This window comes from Vigna angularis, chromosome 11 (assembly GCF_016808095.1).
Source record: "Vigna angularis cultivar LongXiaoDou No.4 chromosome 11, ASM1680809v1, whole genome shotgun sequence".
Classification (NCBI taxonomy): Eukaryota; Viridiplantae; Streptophyta; class Magnoliopsida; order Fabales; family Fabaceae; genus Vigna; species Vigna angularis.
This window is the reverse complement of record NC_068980.1, coordinates 26,296,979-26,320,336: the sequence shown is the minus strand read 5'-3', so window position 1 is coordinate 26,320,336 and position 23,358 is coordinate 26,296,979. Positions and strand designations below refer to the sequence as shown.

The window sequence follows — 23,358 nt, the reverse complement described above, 5'->3', positions numbered from 1 at the left end:
TTGGAATTTTCCATGGAAATTACGGAAAATTTAAAACTTAAAATACACCAAATGTAATTAAACGAGTTCACGAAATAAAAACTAGTAAATCTACGCTGCAGCACTGCCGTCTCCTTCAAGAGCTGCTCCCAAAGTTTCCTCTCCACCATCTGCTCCCATCCAAGTGGATGATCATCGCCAAAGAAACATACCCAAACAGCACACAACACAAACAATGCAAGGGTGAGCTAGATATAAAAAGCATGTTATCATATATAGATTCATATAAAAGAACAGTAAATTGACATTACAAGACTTGTTACTTTATACCCGACTCGTCCGGACTAGAATGATTACCGAGCTATGGCGGGTCTTGCACCCGTGGTGGCTTTATGAAACTTGGGCACTACCGCCCTGGCACTACCGCCTGGTGAAACTTTGGGGCACTCCCGCCCGGCCACAATCACGAGGTTAATCCGTTATCACTCACCTTGGGTCATATGGAAGCACCCAAGACTAGGACCTCCTGCTACTCCTCACCACATGGTTCAATCCTTTCTACATGAGAAGAAAGACCATTGGAGCTTCAGGATGACCCCCAAAACTGAGCTACCATGTAATCATTCTATACAACCCCAAAACACCACCATGTATCCTCTCCTTGAGGATCATGGAATTACGTCCATGAATCATATTGTTACTTTGAAACTTAACCACAATTATGAATATTCAGATACCACCACATTATCACAACAAATCCAACATATTTCATACATTCACATATTTTCAAATAAATCACGTCACAGACAATATTCCAACCATTGATACACATAATTCAACCCAAGAGCAAAGGAACTTAAAATTCAACATATTTGTAAAATACTATTTGGACAAGTACTATTCACTGGACACTATTGGACGAACGCTCACTCACTGTTTGGACGAACGCTCAACTATTTGGACGAACGCTCAACTATTCGGACGAACGCTCAACATGTAACTAAGGACGAACGCTAGGACGAACGCTCACTGGACGAACGCTTGCTGGGACGAACGCTCGCTGGGAAGGACGAACGCTCACTCAGTGGGATGACGAACGCTCGACAAACACTGTTTGGACGAGCGTCCCATACTAAGACGAACGAACGCGAAATACCAAATGGACGAACACTCTAGGACGACGCTCAGGCCGAGGACGAATGCTACACTCAGAATTTAAATAATACCGAACGCTCCCAAACTAAGGTCGAACGCTCACATACTAAGGCCGAACGCTCACAAACTAAGGCCGAACGCTCACGATCAATTACTTAGGCCGAACGCTCAACTACCGAACACCAAATTCAATACTGAACGAGCGCTCAAAGATGAAACCTTGATAAGACCGAACGCTTACTATTTATACATACAGAAACAAAATCTACTAAGACCGAACGCTAATATCACTAAAACTCAACAAGAACGAACGCTAACGAACTCCTAACAGTATGAGAACGAACGCGCAACTTGGACGAACGTTCAGTATCTGGACGAACGTTCTTAGTCATTTGGACGAACGCTAACTGAAAACCATAAATGGGCAAACGTTCCTAGCTATTGTGGACGAACGTCCAATTTGAAACCAAATTGGACGAACGCTCGATAATTTGGACGAACGTCCAATTTGAAGCCAAATTGGACGAACGCGCCTGCAGAATTTCAGAATTTGCAGAAACCCAGAAACGAAACCAGAACCCAAATATTCATCCCATTCTTCCCAGATTTGCATCAAATACAACATATATCATCAATTAAACAAAAGATCTAGCTCCCCTTACCTCTTGAAGACTTCTTTGAATTAATCTCCAAAGGGTTTGATCTCCTTCCAACTTCAAAAGTTCTCCACTTCTCCTCTTTCCCAGAACTTGCAGCCACTCCTCCACTCCTCCAGAAGCAGCACCGAACACTCCTCTCACAGATATGGCAGCAAGGATTTCACTCCCCATACTCCCCTTTTAATCTCCCACAAGCCTCTCTTTCCTTTCTTGTTTTCTTTTGGTTTTGTTTTCAAAGGGGGAAGCAACGTTCACTGTCCCTTTGTGACAGCGCACGTTCCTTCCTCCCCATTCTCTTTTTTTTTTTTTTTTTTTTTTTAAATCGATTCTTTACATTCTCCCCAACAACAAAAATTTTCGTCCTCGAAAATTTGGCTTATCGAAACATGTGGGGATAAGTTTCTCTCATCTCTTCCTCTAGCTCCCACGTAGAGTCGCCCATTTCACTGTTTCAGATAACTTTTACAAGTCTAACAGTTCTTCCTCTAAGTTGCTTGTTTTGACTCTCCTCAATCCTTATTGGTTGCACCTCAATTGACAAATCTTCTCTAACTTGCACATTGTCAACTTCAAGCACATGAGAAGGATCAGACATGTATTTTCTCAGTTGAGATACATGGAATACTGGATGCAAGTTTGCTAACTGAGGTGGCATAGCCATCTCATACGCTACTGGTCCTATACGTCTTAGGATCTGGTAAGGACCAAGATATCTAGGAGATAGTTTCCTAGCACGAATAGCTCTTCCTACTCCGGTAGTAGGAGTCACTCGGAGGAATACATGATCCCCAACTGCAAATTCTAACGGCCGGCGCCTCCGATCAGCATAGGACTTCTGCCTATTCTGTGATGCTCGCATCCTTTCTTGTATAAGTTTTACCTTCTCTGTAGTCTGCTGAACTATTTCTGGTCCTGTCAAAATTGCTTCTCCATCCTGAAACCAGCAGAGAGGTGTTCTGCAGCGTCTTCCATACAGGGCTTCAAACGGAGCCATACCAATACTGGCATGATAACTGTTATTATAAGTGAACTCAACTAGTGGTAATATCTCATCCCATACTCTTAGGTGGTCCAAAATACAAGTCCTCAACAAATCTTCAAGCGATTGGATTGTCCGCTCGAACTGGCCATCTGTTTGGGGATGATAGGCCGAGCTCATCTGTAGTCTGCTTCCCATTTCACTCTGAAGGGTTTGCCAAAACCTGGATGTGAACCTCGGGTCTCTATCTGATACAATACTCGAAGGCACTCCATGCAACCTTACTATCTCCTTAACATATAGTTGTGCCAACTTTGTCATAGACATTCTCAAATCAATTGCCAAGAAGTGAGCACTCTTGGTCAATCGGTCCACTATTACCCATATTGCGTCATGTTTTCGAATAGTGCGTGGCAAATGGGTAACAAAGTCCATCGCGATGCTATCCCATTTCCATTCGGGAATCTCTAACGGTTGCAACAAACCTCCAGGTCTTTGATGTTCCACTTTTGCCTTTTGACAAGTCAAGCAAGAAGCCGAAAACTGTGCCACGTCCCTCTTCATACCCGACCACCAGAAGGACTTCTTGAGGTCTTGGTACATCTTTGTCATGCCTGGATGCATGCTAAAACGGCTTTTGTGACCTTCTTCCATGATTAACTTCTTTAATCCTGAGCTGCTAGGGATACATACCCTGCCTTTGAATCTCAAAATACCATCGACCCCCAAGGCAAAATCTTTACCTTGATCAGTTCCAATCAAACTAGCTAACGTCTGGAGTTCAATATCCTTTGACTGCTCTTCTTTAACATGTTTCAACAAGTCATTGGATACCACCAAATTACTGCATCTAATGCTGTCATCTTCAAATTCTACTTGCAACCTCAAATCTCTGAAGCTTGTTACCAGTTCTAATTCTCTGATCATCAATGAGGAAATATGTACTACCTTTTTGCTCAATGCATCCGCCACTACATTGGCTTTCCCGGGATGGTATAAAAGATCAAAGTCATAATCCTTAAGGAACTCCATCCATCTCCTTTGCCTCATGTTAAGCTCTTTCTGATCAAAGAGATATCTCAGGCTCTTATGATCACTAAACACCTGAAATTGCGCACCATACAGGTAGTGTCTCCAAATCTTCAAAGCAAAAACTACAGCTGCTAACTCCAAGTCATGAGTGGGGTAATTCTTCTCATGAACCTTGAGTTGTCTTGATGCATACGCCACTACTTTCTTCTCCTGCATCAGTACACACCCTAATCCCTGATGAGAGGCATCACAGAAAACTTCAAAAGGTTTACCTGTGTCAGGGATAACCAAAACTGGTGCACTAGTCAATCTGTTCTTTAGCTCTAGAAAGCTAGTCTCGCAACGATCTGTCCAAACAAAAGGTTGATCCTTCCTAGTCAGTTGTGTCAACGGTGCCACAATCCGTGAAAAGCTTTCAATAAAACGCCGATAGTAGCCCGCTAGACCCACAAAGCTCCTGACTTCTGTAACAGTCTTAGGTCTCTCCCACTGAAGTACTGCTTGCACCTTAGTGGGATCAACAGCAATTCCTCCAGCTGAAATCACATGCCCAAGAAAAGGAACTTCTGTCATCCAAAACTCACACTTGGACAGCTTGGCATACAATCTTCTTTCTCTCAGCACTTCAAGTACTGCCCTAAGGTGATCTTCATGTTCTTCCCGAGTTTTAGAATAGACAAGTATGTCATCTATAAACACCACCACAAACTTGTCCAAGAAGGGTCTGAAAATTCGATTCATATAGTCCATGAAAATGGCTGGAGCATTAGTCACACCAAAAGGCATAACTACATACTCATAGTGGCCATACCTGGACCTGAATGCCGTCTTCTGCACATCATCGGTTTTCACTAAAATTTGATGGTAACCCGACCTCAAATCAATCTTGGAGAATACCGTAGCTCCGTGCAATTGATCCATCAGATCATCGATCCTCGGCAATGGATACTTGTTCTTGATCATCAACTTATTCAGCTGTCGATAGTCAACGCACAACCTTGAGCTACCATCCTTCTTCTTTACTAGCAACACTGGCGCACCCCACGGCGAAGCACTTGGCCGGATAAACTGTTTCTCTAACAACTCTTCAATCTGCTTCTTCAACTCAGCCAGCTCAGCTGGAGCCATCCGATAAGGAGCTATGGATACTGGTCCTGCTCCTGAGACAAGATCGATAGAGAACTCCACTTCTCGCGGAGGAGGTAAACCAGGAACTTCTTCAGGGAAAACATCCATGAAGTCATTCACAACCAGAAGGTCTACACTCTGGTTCAAAAGAGCTGAAAAGTTTACATTGGGAGTCCCATCCTTATGGAACATGATTAGGAAACAACTGGCACCCTCGAAGATGTCTTGCTTCAATGCACCGAGTGATAACGACAAGTCTTCATCTTCTTTGGGAAATATTAACTTCTTACCACTGCAATCTAAAAGAATACGATTGGCTGCTAACCAATCCATTCCCAGAATTACCTCTAGCCCCTGCAGAGGTAAGCAAATAAGGTTCACTCTGAACCTGCGCCCCTCTACCTCAATAAAACATCTAGAGCACACATTAGATGTTCTAACTAACCCAGCTGCTGGTGTAGACACCACCAGATCACACGGAAGCTCTCTGACAACTAAACCAAGCCTCTCCACACAAGCCTTAAACACAAAAGAATGTGTCGCTCCCGAGTCAAACAACGTCACACACGAAGCTCCAAATAACAAACAACTGCTGACAATTAAATTACCTGCACTGGTTGCCTCAGCCCCAGTCAACGCATAGACTCTCCCGGTTGCCTGAGGTCTGTGTCCACTCCTCTGAATAGATCTGTCAGCCTGGCGTGGTTGTGGTCCTGCCCTCCTAGTAGTAGGACAGTCTCTGGCATAGTGTCCCTCTTGCCTGCAGATATTACACCTCCTGTACCCTTCTAACTGAGGGCAAGACATCTGGAGGTGTGGTCCACCACACTTGAAGCATCTAACGGAACTGGCAAACCTGGATTGCCCCGATGACTGCGAGGATGAACTCCTGGACCTGAAGGAAGAAGGTCTAGAGAAAGGGGTCCTTCTAGAACTGGAGTCTCCTCGGGGTATCACAGGTCCACCAACCCTAAGTGGTTGGCTTGGTTGTCTTAGAGGTCCTTCTGGTTCTCCCTTAGTCTTTTCCATATCACGGGCCATCTCTACCAATGCGGAGAATTCTCTGATGAGCAATCCTTTCACCAGTAACTTTATATCCTTCCTCAAGCCATTCTCAAACTTGCGACACTGCCATTCTTCATCTATTGACATGGTGGTGAAGCGAAGCAGGTGTTTAAAACGATCTGCATACTCCGGTACTGATTTGTTGCCCTGAGTCAACTCAAGAAACTCTACCTCTTTAGCATACCTGACACTATCTGGGAAGTATTCAGTGTAGAATTTAGTTCTGAACAACTCCCAAGTGATAGGAGTCTCGTTCCTCTCCAAGATCGTCTTCACACTGTTCCACCAATGTCCAGCTTCTCCTGTCAGCAAGTACTGGGTGTAGGCCAGCTTCTTCTCATCCGGACATCCTTTGGCTTCATAGATTCGCTCCATATCTTGGAACCAATGATCGGCCTCATCAGAACTGCACTTGCCACTAAACTTGGCGGGATGATGTTGGAGAAAACTCTCTAAACTCCACTCCTGAACTGGAACGGTAACAGAGGAAGAAGCACCAGGAGAAGGTCTTCCATTAGCCATCATTTCCATGAGGAACTTCTGAGTGTCCTCAGCTGATACTCTTGCAGCTTCTAAGTTTTGAAGAGCGATGGTGTTTTGTCCCACCAATGCAGCATTCTGAAGTTGCATAGCCTCAAGTACAGCCTCAAGTCTCGTGGTGTTCTCATAGGGCTCTGGTTGATAAGGAGGAGGAGAAGGTGATCTAGATGCCATTTTCTGCTCATACAGAGAAAATACCATTAGTCTAACCCAAGGAAACAAGAACAGCCATCCCACAAGGCTAAGAGTACAAAGCACAAGCACGGCACACACATACCCTACAGGATCCTCTAAGGACAGAAACTGCTCTGATACCATAAATGTGACATCCCAAATATATACATCATGCATATATAATAAAGACGTCATCATGCATAATACAGGAAAGCAGTCAAGAGTAATTAAGGATTACAGTCATCCTTAATAAATAGTGTGGAATTGACAATTAGATTATTGGAATTTCCCATGGAAATTACGGAAAATTTAAAACTTAAAATACACCAAATGTAATTAAACGAGTTCACGAAATAAAAACTAGTAAATCTACGCTGCAGCACTGCTGTCTCCTTCAAGAGCTGCTCCCAAAGTTTCCTCTCCACCATCTGCTCCCATCCAAGTGGATGATCATCGCCAAAGAAACATACCCAAACAGCACACAACACAAACAATGCAAGGGTGAGCTAGATATAAAAAGCATGTTATCATATATAGATTCATATAAAAGAACAGTAAATTGACATTACAAGACTTGTTACTTTATACCCGACTCGTCCGGACTAGAATGATTACCGAGCTATGGCGGGTCTTGCACCCGTGGTGGCTTTATGAAACTTGGGCACTACCGCCCTGGCACTACCGCCTGGTGAAACTTTGGGGCACTCCCGCCCGGCCACAATCACGAGGTTAATCCGTTATCACTCACCTTGGGTCATATGGAAGCACCCAAGACTAGGACCTCCTGCTACTCCTCACCACATGGTTCAATCCTTTCTACATGAGAAGAAAGACCATTGGAGCTTCAGGATGACCCCCAAAACTGAGCTACCATGTAATCATTCTATACAACCCCAAAACACCACCATGTATCCTCTCCTTGAGGATCATGGAATTACGTCCATGAATCATATTGTTACTTTGAAACTTAACCACAATTATGAATATTCAGATACCACCACATTATCACAACAAATCCAACATATTTCATACATTCACATATTTTCAAATAAATCACGTCACAGACAATATTCCAACCATTGATACACATAATTCAACCCAAGAGCAAAGGAACTTAAAATTCAACATATTTGTAAAATACTATTTGGACAAGTACTATTCACTGGACACTATTGGACGAACGCTCACTCACTGTTTGGACGAACGCTCAACTATTTGGACGAACGCTCAACTATTCGGACGAACGCTCAACATGTAACTAAGGACGAACGCTAGGACGAACGCTCACTGGACGAACGCTTGCTGGGACGAACGCTCGCTGGGAAGGACGAACGCTCACTCAGTGGGATGACGAACGCTCGACAAACACTGTTTGGACGAGCGTCCCATACTAAGACCAACGAACGCGAAATACCAAATGGACGAACACTCTAGGACGACGCTCAGGCCGAGGACGAACGCTACACTCAGAATTTAAATAATACCGAACGCTCCCAAACTAAGGTCGAACGCTCACATACTAAGGCCGAACGCTCACAAACTAAGGCCGAACGCTCACGATCAATTACTTAGGCCGAACGCTCAACTACCGAACACCAAATTCAATACTGAACGAGCGCTCAAAGATGAAACCTTGATAAGACCGAACGCTTACTATTTATACATACAGAAACAAAATCTACTAAGACCGAACGCTAATATCACTAAAACTCAACAAGAACGAACGCTAACGAACTCCTAACAGTATGAGAACGAACGCGCAACTTGGACGAACGTTCAGTATCTGGACGAACGTTCTTAGTCATTTGGACGAACGCTAACTGAAAACCATAAATGGGCAAACGTTCCTAGCTATTGTGGACGAACGTCCAATTTGAAACCAAATTGGACGAACGCTCGATAATTTGGACGAACGTCCAATTTGAAGCCAAATTGGACGAACGCGCCTGCAGAATTTCAGAATTTGCAGAAACCCAGAAACGAAACCAGAACCCAAATATTCATCCCATTCTTCCCAGATTTGCATCAAATACAACATATATCATCAATTAAACAAAAGATCTAGCTCCCCTTACCTCTTGAAGACTTCTTTGAATTAATCTCCAAAGGGTTTGATCTCCTTCCAACTTCAAAAGTTCTCCACTTCTCCTCTTTCCCAGAACTTGCAGCCACTCCTCCACTCCTCCAGAAGCAGCACCGAACACTCCTCTCACAGATATGGCAGCAAGGATTTCACTCCCCATACTCCCCTTTTAATCTCCCACAAGCCTCTCTTTCCTTTCTTGTTTTCTTTTGGTTTTGTTTTCAAAGGGGGAAGCAACGTTCACTGTCCCTTTGTGACAGCGCACGTTCCTTCCTCCCCGTTCTCTTTTTTTTTTTTTTTTTTTTTTTTTTTAAATCGATTCTTTACACTTAACCACCTAACGCTAGGAATTAATCAATTTTATACCTGCAATTATTAACATTTGAAATTGACACGAAATTTATATAAAGAAAAAAACTTAGAACTTAAAGATAGGAATTAATCAACATACAATTAGTCACTACAATGAAAATTTGCATGGCTCCCTCTCAGTTTTCTTTTTATTTGTTGTGTTAGGCTGTGCTTTCAAAATATATTAATTTTAAGGGTTAAATAAATTCAGTTTTTAAATTTTAATGCGACTTTTTTTTTAATGTATCAACTTTCATCTAGTTGATTTCTTAAACTTTAAAATTGAATACAGTTTTTCTAATCTAATTATGTTAATTCTTTTTGACGTGTTAAATATTTTTTAAGTGTGAGAGTGTTTCATGAAGACATTTGAGTTACTCAAACTATTTTAACGTGTTTTTGTAACATCCCGATTATATAATAATCAATATTATATAATAAGGACGTTAACATTTAAATATAGAGAACAGTCGGAATTTTTGACGTGTAATTAAATGTAATAAATTACAGTCATCCAAATAAAAGAAACTGAAAATTCAAACATAAACAATTGGAAGGATTAAACACTACAAGTGTTCAATCAATAAATTCTAAGAAGACTATACTGCGAAATCAGTAACCTCCAGCTCTTGCTCCAAGGGAAACTCCGCGACAACATCTGCTCCCATCCAAGTGGATGATCATTGCCAAAGAATCATACCCAAACAGCACACAACACAAACAATGCAAGGGTGAGCTAGATATAGAAGCATGTTATACATATGGCATAGGTAAATCATATAATCATACTTAGATTCGTATAAAAGAACAATTAGAGCATACTCATTAAACCACAATTCACCTACTTACACGACATGCAAAAGTCATTCAAACATGATAGACTAACATTACAATACTCGTTACTTTATAGACCGACTCGTCCAGACTAGAATGTATGTAGAGCTGGGGCGGGTTCTGCACTTGTGATGGACTCTACTGCTTTGCAAAGCCATTGCTGAGGGGTTTCACCCGACCATACACAAGGTTAGTCCGTTACCGCGGAATAGACCTCCAGTGATAGCGTCTACCCTGGGACCTCCCTCTACTCCCACCACACGCGTCAATCCTCTCTAAGTGAGAATGAAAGACCGTTGGAGTGTAGGGATAACCCCCCATATGGAAGCCTCTTACATTCATTCTATACATTAACTGATCCCACCGAGGGATCTTAATTTCCGATTTAATCCCACCATTTAAAACTCACGATATTTCTTTTGGAACCATGTACCTCATAAACCACTTATAACCATACCATTTCAACCAATCTGGATTACATGCACATGCATTCAAAAATTGCAACCGAAATATTTAAATAACATAACTTACTCTTACATTAAACCCAATTATGAAAAATCACCTACCACCATATTATCCCAACAATTCCAACATATTTCATACATTCACATAATTCATGTCATAGATAATATTCCAAACATTGGTACACATAATTCAATCCAAAAGCAAAGGAAATTAAAATGCAACATATTTGTAAAATACTATTTGGACGAGCACTATTCACTGGACACTATTGGACGAACGCTCACTCAATGTTTTAAGGACGAACGCTCACTTCTATATTTAGGACGAACGCCCACTCGACGAACGCTCATTGGACGAACGCTCACTGGAACGAACGCTCACTGGGAAGAACGCTCATAGGACGAACGCTCACAAGCACGGACGAACACTATTTGGACGAACGCTCAAAAACACGGACGAACACTATTTGGACGAACGCTCAAAAGCACGGACGAACACTATTTGAACGAACGCTCAAAAACACGGACGAACACTATTTGGACGAACGCTCAAAAGCACGGACGGACACTATTTGGACGAACGCTCAAATGCACGGACGAACACTATTTGAACGAACGCTCAAAAGTACGGACGAACACTATTTGATCACTAAGAGGACGAATACTGTTTGGACGCTCACTTAATAGGCCGAACACAATCAGATTACTTGAAAACTATTGGGACGAACGCTATACAGATTAAACACGAAGAGACCGAACGTATATAGGCAAATACTACAAAACCGAACATGTAATTACTGTTTGGACGAACGCACATACAGTCAATACTATGAGACCGAACGCACATAGACAAATACAACGAAACCCAATATGTAACCACCGTTTGGACGAACGCACACAGAGTCAATATTATGAGACCGAACGTACATGTTCATACATGATAATATAAAACCGAACGTTTATTATAACTATTTCAAAAGACCGAACGCTATACTCATATTAAAGGACGAACGCTAACACTGAACATAAAACCGAACGCTCAACAAAACAAGACCGAACGCTATGACTATTAAGAGCGAACACTACACGCATATGGAAGAACGCTCAACAAAACAACGAACGCGAACGTTCGTAACACCAAAACCGAACGCGCATATTATTTGAACGACCACTAATTGGTCGAGTCATTTGGAACGAACGCGCGATTCTGCAGAATTCTGCAGAATCGAACTCAGATTACCAGAAATCCAGAAAACTCCAATTTTCATCCCCAAAATTTCCAGATTTGCATCAAATACAATATATTTCAACAATCAACCCAAAAGGTCTAACTCCCCTTACCTCTTGAAGACCTCCTAGCAAATCTTGAACCAATCTTTGCACTGTGTTCCTCCTCCCTCTGCTGTTCCAGTCCTCTGCTACAGTGCCAGCTCTCCCTTTCCAGATTTTGCAGCAAGCCTATTGCTCCTCCAGATGCAGCACCGAACACCCCTCTCAGAGATATGGCAGCAAGAATTCTACTCTTCCCGAAGTTCAGAACCAACACCCCATGAATCCATGGCTTCTTACCTTTAAGGAAAACAAATAAATTGGACCCTCCACTGCTGGAAGAACCACAACCGTTCCCTTCTACTCCTTGGTGCAGTGTCCACTAACAAAGGAGATGATGGTGTCTCCCTTGGTGGCCGAAGCACTCCAAAGTGGGAAGACCCACTACCCATTTTGATGCTGCCGAAAGAATGGAGCCCCCACCACTTACAGTTGCACCATCTGCTGTTAGGTAGCCGCCCCTCCCTCTTCCAGAAACGTGTAGCCACCCACATGAGGCCCACCTCCACCACAATTCTTTTCCAAAGAATATACGGTCCTTACATTCTCCCCAACAACAAAAATTTTCGTCCTCGAAAATTAAGCTTACCAACACAAGTTGAGATACGTCTCTCTCATCTTGTCCTCTATCTCTTAGGTAGAGTTGCCATACCACAACTCATATAGCAAACTTATCTGGACAGTTCCCACCGTTTAAAGAGCTTATCAGGACAACTCCCACCACATACAAAGAGACAATTCTAGATCAACATACATATCACATCTCACACCAAAATCAGGTCACACTTACTCACATAGCAAGAGATTCTCTCTAATTGAATGTTTCTTACTCCCAAAATGTGGCAAAAACCGCATACTAATTTTTTTTTTTTAACCGATACTATTGAAGACTCCGGTATGCATGACCGGAACTGTGGACACAGTGAGGTTCCTTGGCTATAAAACGAGATGCTAGCCGCGTTGGGCGACATTTCGAAACGTTGAGATTTTAGAGTATCTGAGAGAGATCTGAGCACTGAGAGTTCTGAGTGTGGGAGCTTGTGAGATCTGAACGCCTGAGTGTTGGAGATCGGAGATCTTGAACGCGAGATCGGGAGCCCTTTCTAGCCAAACTTCAATCTTCCCGTTCCAAGGTTTTGCTCCGCCTCGAGTAAGTACTTCTTTTCTCTTATTTCTTTCTTTCCTTTATACAACTTCTCCTCTTTCTTTACTCCTCGCTTCTTTTCTTTCTTTTCTTCTTTCTTGCTTCCTTTCACACACTATTTCTTTTCTGAGCTTTCATTACTCGCACTTACATTCTGCTTTCTTCTTTACTTTCCGCTTGTTATTTTCACTTCTGCTCCTGCATTTACTTTCTTCTTCTTCTATCTTCCTTTTATTAACTAAAATCTAAGAACACACTGCCTTAACAAAGATAAGGGGTATATCGGCTGGAAACCAGACGTTAATCTCCCCTCGATTGAGGGTATGGCAGAGACAATCGGGTAGAACAACGCCACGTACCCCATAAAAACAGAAAACTTAAAAAGAGGAATTTATTTGTATGAACCGAACATGGACAATAATGGACAAAGACAAATGGACATAGATCCGTTTAGGAACATTTGCGAGGACCGTGAAACATACCAGAGACTAGACACCGAAACAACAAAGACCGCTTGGACGAAGTAAACTTAAAAGGAACCAAAACAAATCAAGAAAACACTGACGATTTTTGTTTTGTTCTTTTTATTTTATTTCATTATTTTTATGCTTTAGAAACACTTTGAAAGGAAGGATGAGTGAGATGGAGATGGAGAGGTACACCGGTCAGCGGTGGAAACCTACTGATGATCAGGTCAAAATGATGACCAATATCTTCAACTACGGGGTCACACATCCCAGCAGAGCCCAAGTCGTCGAGATTGCATCTCGACTCAGGGCCTTCGGAGAAGTCAGTGAATATAATGTACACTGCTGGTTCAACAATCATGGAAACCGGGTCAGGCGCTGGCAAGCGGAGTTAGACCCCACTGGCACCCTATTTTCTCAGCTGCCGCTGTACATGTATGGTAAGAACCCTAATTACCACTATTTTTTATTTTATTTTATTCTTCCCCTTCTATTATTGACACAAAATTTTGTTTGAAGAATATGGCTGGGTAATTATGAGGGCGCCGAGGCTGCTGAATTTGTTCCCCGTTCCGATCATCATCGACGATGACAGGGACGAACGACAAATCCCTCCACCCATGCTTCTCACATTCCGAACCAGAGCTCCCTCGACGGAGCTCTCCCTTAGACCACCACAACCCGTTCGAGAATTTTTTCGTTAAATTTTTATTTTTATTTGTAACTTAATGATCACGAGTGATCGAATCCCGAATATCCTTTATTTGCTTTTGTTTATTTGCCTTATTTGCGTATTTTATGGACTGTAATATTTAACGATCACTTATGATCGACTCTAGAACGTCTTTATTTTAATTATGCATTGTAATATTTATCTGCCCTGCTAGTTATATATATATATTTTTCTAACGATTTACTTACAGGTTAACATCTTACCAAACTCAAGAATATCAGAAGAGAAAAACCCCACAGAAACACAACCATCTGTTTGTAATTTTTTTTTTTGTATTCATTTAAAATATATATATATATATGTACTTGTAAAATAAAGATATAAATCAATCTTTACCTACCATGTTTTGTGAAAACACATGTGATAATAAAAAATAATAAAATTATTATTATTATTATTATAAAATTAAATATAATTAATTTTTATAATCTGATTTAAATAGTTTTTTTAGAAAAAGTAAAATTAAAAAGTGAATATGAGCATCAAAAACAAAATTCTTCTATATATATTGATATAAAAAATAATAATTTCTTTTATTGTTATTATAAAATTAAATATACATTATTTTTATAATTTTATTATAAATAATTTTTATTGAAAATGATTTTTACTTATAAAGTAAAATTAGAAAATTAATGTAGATAAAAAAGAAGAATTATTTTTATGTATAGATATAAATAAAATATTTTGCATTATTTATTTAATTTCAAATTTTAACTGGTGAATAGAAAGAAATAACTTTTACAAATATAACATTCCTATGTTTTTAAGTCTTATTCAATTCTCCATGTTCATTATTTATTTGCAATTAACCAATAATTTAACAAGGGAAACAATTTAATGAATTGTGAAATTTCACCATTATTCTAACATCTTTAATTTATGGCAAATTAAATATATTAATTAAAAATTAAATATTGCTATAAATTTTTTATTTAGACTAACAATATTTTATATTTTTCAACTTAGTAATTTAAGGGAATATAATTTCAGTATGTAATTTATTACTATAAAAAATAAATTTATATTTAGGATTATTGGAATTTCAATAACTTAAAATGAATCAAATATAATTTAACTATTTTTTGTTATTTTTATACATTATGTATAAAAACTTCCGAATTTAAAGAAAAACAAGTTCCACTGAAAACTATAATAATTAGGCAAAAATAAGAAACGGTAATTGTAAAGAATCGATTTAAAAAAAAAAAAAAAAAAGAGAGAACGGGGAGGAAGGAACGTGCGCTGTCACAAAGGGACAGTGAACGTTGCTTCCCCCTTTGAAAACAAAACCAAAAGAAAACAAGAAAAGGAAAGAGAAGAAGAGGGGAAGAGGGAAGAGTTTGGGAGGTCAAAAGGAGAAGAGGGGGTTCTGCATTGGGAGGGGTAAAGATCCTTGCTGAAATTTTTGTGAGAGAGGAGAAGTTCTTGCTGCAAAGTGGTGAAAGAGGAGAAGTTCAAAGTTGCTGGAGGTGGAAAAGAAGCCTTGGTTCTACAAGTTTTGAGAGAAGTAGATTCAAAGAATTCACAAAGGAAGTCTTCAAGAGGTAAGGGGAGCTAGATCTTTTGTTTAATTGTTGTAATAGATTGTATTTGATGCAAATATGAGGAGTTGGAGATGAAATTGGAGTTACTGGGTTTCTGGAAAACCAGATGTGATTCTGCAGAATTCTGCAGAAACACGTTCGTCCAAAAAAAAATGGGGTTCGACCATTTAGGGGTCGGCCAAAATTCTGAACGTTCGGTATTTTTCTGAACGTTCGCCCAAATTAGCCCAATTCTGAACGTTCGGTATTTTTCTGAACGTTCGCACCAAATTCGGAACGTTCGGTTTTTGTTCTGAGCGTTCGCCCGAATCGGCCAAATTGGAACGTTCGTCCACATGGCTTAGTCAAAGTACGCTGAGCGTTCGGTTTTCAGTTTGATGAGCGTTCGTATTCATCCTGTGTAGCGTTCGGTTGGCGAGTGTTCGTGTTCATCCTGTGTAGCGTTCGGTGGACGAGTGTTCGCGTTCATCCTGAGTGTAGCGTTCGGTCTTCAGTTCCACGAGTGTTCGTGTTCGTATATCCATGTGAGTGTAGCGTTCGCTCTTAATAATGATAGCGTTCGGTTTTAATTGGATAATATTATTTAGAGTGTTCGTCTGAGTGAATAATGGACTTAGAGCGTTCGTTGTTAAATTGGTAAATTTAGTAGTATCAGGCTTGAATCTGGAACGTTCGTCCAGATATTGAACGTTCGTCCAAGTTGCGCGTTCGGTCTCATACTGTTAGGAGTTCGTTAGCATTCGTTCTTGTTGAGTTTTAGTGATATTAGCATTCGGTCTTAGTAGATTTTGTTTCTGTATGTATAAATAGTAAGCGTTCGGTCTTGTCAAGGTTTGATCTTTAAGCGCTCGTCCAATATTGAATTTGGTATTCGGTAGTTGAGCGTTCGGCCTAAGTAATTGATCTTGAGCGTTCGGCCTTAGTTTGTGAGTGTTCGGCCTTAGTTTGTGAGCGTTCGGTATTATTTAAATATTGAAGTGAGCGTTCGTCCAGTGAGCGTTCGTCCAGCGAGCGTTCGTCCAGTGAGCGTTCGTCCTAGAGCGTTCGTCCAGTGAGCGTTCGTCCTTAGTTACATGTTGAGCGTTCGTTCAAATAAGTGAGCGTTCGTCCAAATAGTTGAACGTTCGTTCAGTGAGCGTTCGGCCATTGAGCGTTCGTCGAGTGAGCGTTCGTTCTAAATATTGAAGTGAGCGTTCGTCCTTAACACAGTGATTTGAGCGTTCGTCCTGGATATAGAAGTGAGCGTTCGTCCTTAAAACATTGAGTGAGCGTTCGTCCAATAGTATGCAAGTGAATAGTACTTGTCCAAATAGTATTTTACAAATATGTTGAATTTTAAGTTCCTTTGCTCTTGGGTTGAATTATGTGTATCAATGGTTGGAATATTGTCTGTGACGTGATTTATTTGAAAATATGTGAATGTATGAAATATGTTGGATTTGTTGTGATAATGTGGTGGTATCTGAATATTCATAATTGTGGTTAAGTTTCAAAGTAACAATATGATTCATGGACGTAATTCCATGATCCTCAAGGAGAGGATACATGGTGGTGTTTTGGGGTTGTATAGAATGATTACATGGTAGCTCAGTTTTGGGGGTCATCCTGAAGCTCCAATGGTCTTTCTTCTCATGTAGAAAGGATTGAACCATGTGGTGAGGAGTAGCAGGAGGTCCTAGTCTTGGGTGCTTCCATATGACCCAAGGTGAGTGATAACGGATTAACCTCGTGATTGTGGCCGGGAGTGCCCCAAAGTTTCACCAGGCGGTAGTGCCAGGGCGGTAGTGCCCAAGTTTCATAAAGCCACCACGGGTGCAAGACCCGCCATAGCTCGGTAATCATTCTAGTCCGGACGAGTCGGGTATAAAGTAACAAGTCTTGTAATGTCAATTTACTGTTCTTTTATATGAATCTATGTATGATAACATGCTTTTTATATCTAGCTCACCCTTGCATTGTTTGTGTTGTGTGCTGTTTGGGTATGTTTCTTTGGCGATGATCATCCACTTGGATGGGAGCAGATGGTGGAGAGGAAACTTTGGGAGCAACTCTTGAAGGAGACGGCAGTGCTGCAGCGTAGATTTACTAGTTTTTATTTCGTGAACTCGTTTAATTACATTTGGTGTATTTTAAGTTTTAAATTTTCCGTAATTTCCATGGGAAATTCCAATAATCTAATTGTCAATTCCGCACTATTTATTAAGGATGACTGTAATCCTTAATTACTCTTGACTGCTTTCCTGTATTATGCATGATGACTTCTTTATTATATATGCATGATGTATATATTTGGGATGTCACAGTAATTAAACTTGCATCACTTAGAAAATTGTAACTTTAAGAACATTAATTAAACTGACTTCAATTAGAAAACTGTGACGTTCTAAAAGACAAACTACATCAATCAAATAATAAGATGTCTGACCTCGTTTTAAAGAATTGTAACGTCATCATAAACATCTATACCTATTAATAAGAGAATTAATTTTGTAATTATTTTATAACTATTTTTTATTTTCAATTTTATTTTATTAATATATATTATATTATTATTTTTAAAATAAATTAATTATCTATAATAAAATTATAAAAATTATTTATGTTATGTGTTATTTCTTTTAATAAGTGTAAAAACCTGGTTAGTAGTTAAAAAATATTGATACTCAATTCTTTTATAATTAAATGATTTTAATATAAATAGTTTCGTTATAAACAAATTTTATTGTTTTAAAACACAATCTTTCTGGAAATCATTTTTCTTGAATTTTTTTAAATTTTCTTTAGTGACAAGATCTTCAAGTCTATTCAATCAATTTTTTCAAAAAAGTAAGTTAGTTTTTACTTGTTTTCTTTGGTCTATCTTGTTTCTTTTGCATGCAAGTTCGTAGTGTGTTTGCATGTGTCCTTTGAGTCTTCTATAAGACTATATAATGATCAGTAGTTCTAATGGTGTACCATGATTGTGATTTTGTTGCTTGTAGGTGTAGTTAGTGTTCTTTTATCTGTGGAAGTTGTCTCAGGGTTTTATAGAGTCGTTGGTATCCAAACAGGTAGGAGAAGCTAATATTTACTTTAATTTCGTGTTAAAAAGTGTGTAGTTATGTTTGATAGATTGTGAGATTTATGCTTTTGGTTGAATTTGTTACAAATTGAGATTATTGTTGAGTGATGTTTGAATCTTTATGAGTGGAGGCTTGCTTATTGATGAATATTACTATGTATGCTTGTGAATTAATAATTGTTTGGACTCTGATACTGCTAATTGGAGTTTAATTATATAAAAAACTAATGTAGAATTGAAAGTAGTAAAAGAGGAGTGTTGTTGGACAAATTATTGGTCTAGTTTTGGGTTTTGACAGGTGAAGTTCTTAAGGAGCGAGTCTGAAGAGATAATTGATGATTGAGGTATGTTTTTAGGCCATTTAAAATTTTTCTTGAACCTAACTTAAACAAAAAGATTGATTTTGAATTAGGAAGTAGCAAGTAGGTAAAAATAGGTTAGTTTTGGTATAAAAAATGAGGTTTTGATAGGCGAGATTTTGAGATAAGGGTTTGATGGAAAAACCTGAAGTTTAAGGTCTGTTTTTAGACTTTTTAAAACATGTTTGGACTCCTAATTTACATAAACATGTTTGGTAATGTGTAAAAATCTTATAGGTTAGCTTTTGGAGGGTTAGTATGAGTTGGTGCAACTAAATCGTGGCCAAAATATCAAAATGGTATCTCCGTTTGAGTATAAACATGTTCTTAAATCAATTCTAGGGACATGGATACTAATTTTGGTCATTTGGACGAGTCTTAGGTGTAACCAAACCATAAAAATCATGTTAATGTCAAAACTGACATAAATAATCGATTATCTTATTTGATAATCGATTATTTTAGTCGAAATGTCATCTTTTCTTCAAAACTCTTTGTAATAATCGATTATTTTAATTGATAATCAATTATTTCAGTCAGAACGTCGTCTTTGCATGAATTTTTTTTGAATAATCAATTATCAGGTGTGATAATCGATTATCTTTAAAAAAGTTGTTCGGCGTTTTGTTTTTAAGTTCTTATATGTTTTCTTACTTTGAATTCTTTATCTAGGTGAGTTAGTTTATAAATTTGTTATACTTAATTGATTTGAATAAATGGATATTTATGATTTGTGAACATGTTTATGGTTGATGAATATGATGATTTTGACTTGATCATATGCATGGTACATGGACGTAATTCCATGACTCTCTTGGAAAGATTACATGGTGGTGCCTAGTAGTGTTTGCATTATTGTAAGAGCTCATTGTTGGGAGTTATACTGACACTCTAATGGTCACTCATTATTAAGCAAAGTGGGGTGAGACATATGGTAAGAGTAATAGGAGATCATAATGAAGAGACTTTACCTTGACATACGTCGTTGTTTGACAAACTAACCTTGTGTGGTAGCTTGAGATGGGTCAATTATTCATCACCACAAGTGCATAACATAGCTCGACAATAACGGATGTATCCTGTAACACCCCTTATAGAATATATTAATAATAATAAAAATAATCTTGAAGCATGAATCTTATGAAAGTGTTTTTTTTTCTTTTTTTTTAAAACAATACACCACATAAACAAACCATACACACATCATAAGTTCATACATTACAACAAATCAAATCTTAATTGTTTCCTTAAAATAACAAAACCAAACAAACATAAATAAGAAAACATTATAAAAATCCCAATAAGTTTTATTTCCCGTCTCTCTCGAAGAGCTATTCCAATCCAGCTTTATCTGCAATACCATCTACTCCCGTACAAGTACGATCATCGCAGGTGGAAACCACAACCACAACATGCAAGGGTGAGTAACCAGAAGTATCATATCAAAAAACACATCATAAACCCATTACATATAAACTATAACAATTTCCATGACTTAATATAAATCGACACATATGACATTGCAGACTAGTCTTTCATAAACTAATGTTGTTTCCTTGTAATTCGTCGTCATAATCTGTTCTCAATAACAGGCGACTCGAGTCGTCTTCCATCGCAACTTCAGACCTATCTCCCCGACTCCTCAAGGACTAACGAGTAAAAACATCGATACTACGCGTAACGATGCACTATACTCAACACGAGCTGAAGTCATTGGGCGAGACATTCACCTCCTTGCGCAGAAGGAGGTGACACTCGAATGTCAGTCTCTCGTGAGAATCGCATTTCTTTTAGTATTAAAATGCTCATAAGACAGACGAAGTTACAAGTAAATAACATAGTGTACATACCAACATCAAACAAAAATAAACGTGCTCAATCACGGATTCATACATATTCTCAACAACATATATAAATAAACCAATATTAGATCAAGAAAATAATCAACAATTCTCAATAATTGTTTAAAAATACTACCAAAGAAATTACGGATTCATACATATTCACCGAACGCTATTTGGACGAACACTATTCACCAAACGCTATTTGGACGAACACTATTCACCGAACGCTATTTGGTCGAACACTATTCACCGAATGCTACTTGGACGGACGCTATAAGATCAAGCATAATCAGGCCGAACGCTACAAACCGAGCACCATAATAGATTGAGCACTATTTGGCCGAACGCTAAAACCGAGCACCACAGATTAAGCACTATTCGGACGAATGCTAAACCGAACACCTTACTGGATTCAACACTATCAGGCCGAACGTTAAAACCGAGCACTATTCGGACGAACGTTCAAAGATTAAGCCTAGTTCGAACACTACCTTTGACGAGTACCTCCTGAGGATTAACATCATCGAGAATGAACGCTCACAATCACAATTAAACAAAGGCCGAACGTTCAAGATCCAAACCTAAGAATACCAACTTAAAGCCGAACGCTCAAGATTGCTACCCTAGAATTCCAAGTTAAGAACAAACGCTTATACTCACTAATATCTCAATACCGAACACTCAAAATCAAACACTATTAATCCGGACACCATTAGGACGAACGTTTGATTCTTGGTCGAACCCCTAGGTCACTTTGCCGAACACCTAAGTATTGGACGATCGTCTAGAATCCTGGCCGAATGATTACAACTTAATCGAACAGTATTAAATTCACACTTAACCGGACACTATCAATTCAGGTATCAACCGAACGGTATTAAAAAGAAGCCCTGACCGAACGGTGCTAAAATCAAGACTTAACTGATCAGCAAAAACTAACGACCGAACGCTCATTAATTACTAATACCCCAAAACCGATCGTTCAAGATCCAAAACTTAAGAATAAGCAACTTAAAACCGAACGCTCAGTTATACCCAAAAACCGAACGTTCAAGATTCAAACCTAAGAATATCAAATTTAGATCAAACGCTTAAATCACTAAAACATCAAAACCGAACGCTCAGGATTAAAGCCTGATAATACTAAAATCAGCCGAACACTGATAATGCTAAATTATACCATATTTTAAGCATCATTTTAATGGCAAAATCAACTCCTTTCTTACTTATAACTTGCTTAATCCTTTTGTTTTGTCTTATCTTCTAAATAATTGTGTTTTTGGCTACTTTGATGTACTTTCATCAATAATCCCTTATTTTGTAGCTAAAAATGAGCTTGGAAGAGTCTCCAACAAATTATAGAGCAAACCAAAGCATGCACATGCAGAAACGCTCGTCGCCAGCAAGAGTACGCTCGTCCAGGACGTTTAGAGGGGACGCTCGTCCAGAAAAAGACAAGAAAGGACGCTCGTCCAAAAGAAAAGAGAGAACGCTCGCCAGAGAAGTGGACGTTCGTCCAGCAAAGAAACAAGTGGACGCTCGTCCTGAGATAAGTGGGCGCTCGTCCAAGCTAACAGAGAGGACGTTCGTCCCAGGAAGAGGACGCTCGTCCAGAGGAGAGGACGTTCGTCCCAGGCAGTGGACGCTCGTCCAGCCAGGCAGAAGTGGACGCTCGTCCAGCCAGGCAGAGGACGCTCGTCCAAGTTGCAGAGAGGACGCTCGTCCAGCCAGACACGAGGGACGCTCGTCCATGCAGAAGAAACGAGAGGACGCTCGTCCATGAAGAAGAGGACGCTCGTCCCAGAAGAGGGCGCTCGTCCAAGATAAGAGGACGTTCGTCCAGCGAGATAAGAGGACGCTCGTCCAGCGAAACACGCAGAGGACGCTCGTCCACCCAGGACGCTCGTCAGTGGACGCTCGGCAGCAAGAAGTGGACGTTCGTCCACTTTCAGGTTCCAGAGAGTTTCACGCCCGGGCGTGAGAAATGGGGCGCCCGGACGCGACTTTTCGCCAGATTTGAATATTTCCCGAGAGTCTCGCGCCCGGGCGCGACTGACAGAGGGCGCCCGGGCGCGACTTTTACTGATGTGGCAGACAGCTTATTTAACCCTAAAACGCGAAGGGGAATGGGTCTTTGGTCATTGGGAGGCGCGATTTCACGGCTGGAGCTCATGGAGGGCGTGAGGAGCTTGTGGGAACATCTCCTCCTCTTCCTTTGGGTCTCCTTCTTCTTCCATCTTCCATGTTTGTAAGCTTTAGGGTTCTCCATGGAAATGGAGAACCAAACCCATCTTGTTGGGATTAGTTGTAGCCTTTGAATTCTTGTGTAATTGTTGAATGATTTGAATTTATATATGCTTTTTCTATCAATTGCTAGTATTCTTGTTTCCGATCTTAAAGCTTGCATGTAATGGGAACGTTCATGACTTGA

General features: G+C 39.8%; 1 protein-coding gene across 1 annotated transcript; it reads left to right on the top strand.

Moving 5' to 3' along the window:
• The first annotated feature begins 18,910 nt into the window (after positions 1 to 18,910).
• On the top strand, positions 18,911 to 23,358 carry LOC128194733 (uncharacterized). Its single transcript, XM_052870712.1, has 2 exons — positions 18,911 to 19,068; positions 22,252 to 23,358. Exons 1-2 carry the CDS (start codon positions 19,060 to 19,062, stop codon positions 22,708 to 22,710), a joined length of 468 nt encoding a protein of 155 aa, XP_052726672.1. The 5' UTR covers positions 18,911 to 19,059; the 3' UTR covers positions 22,711 to 23,358.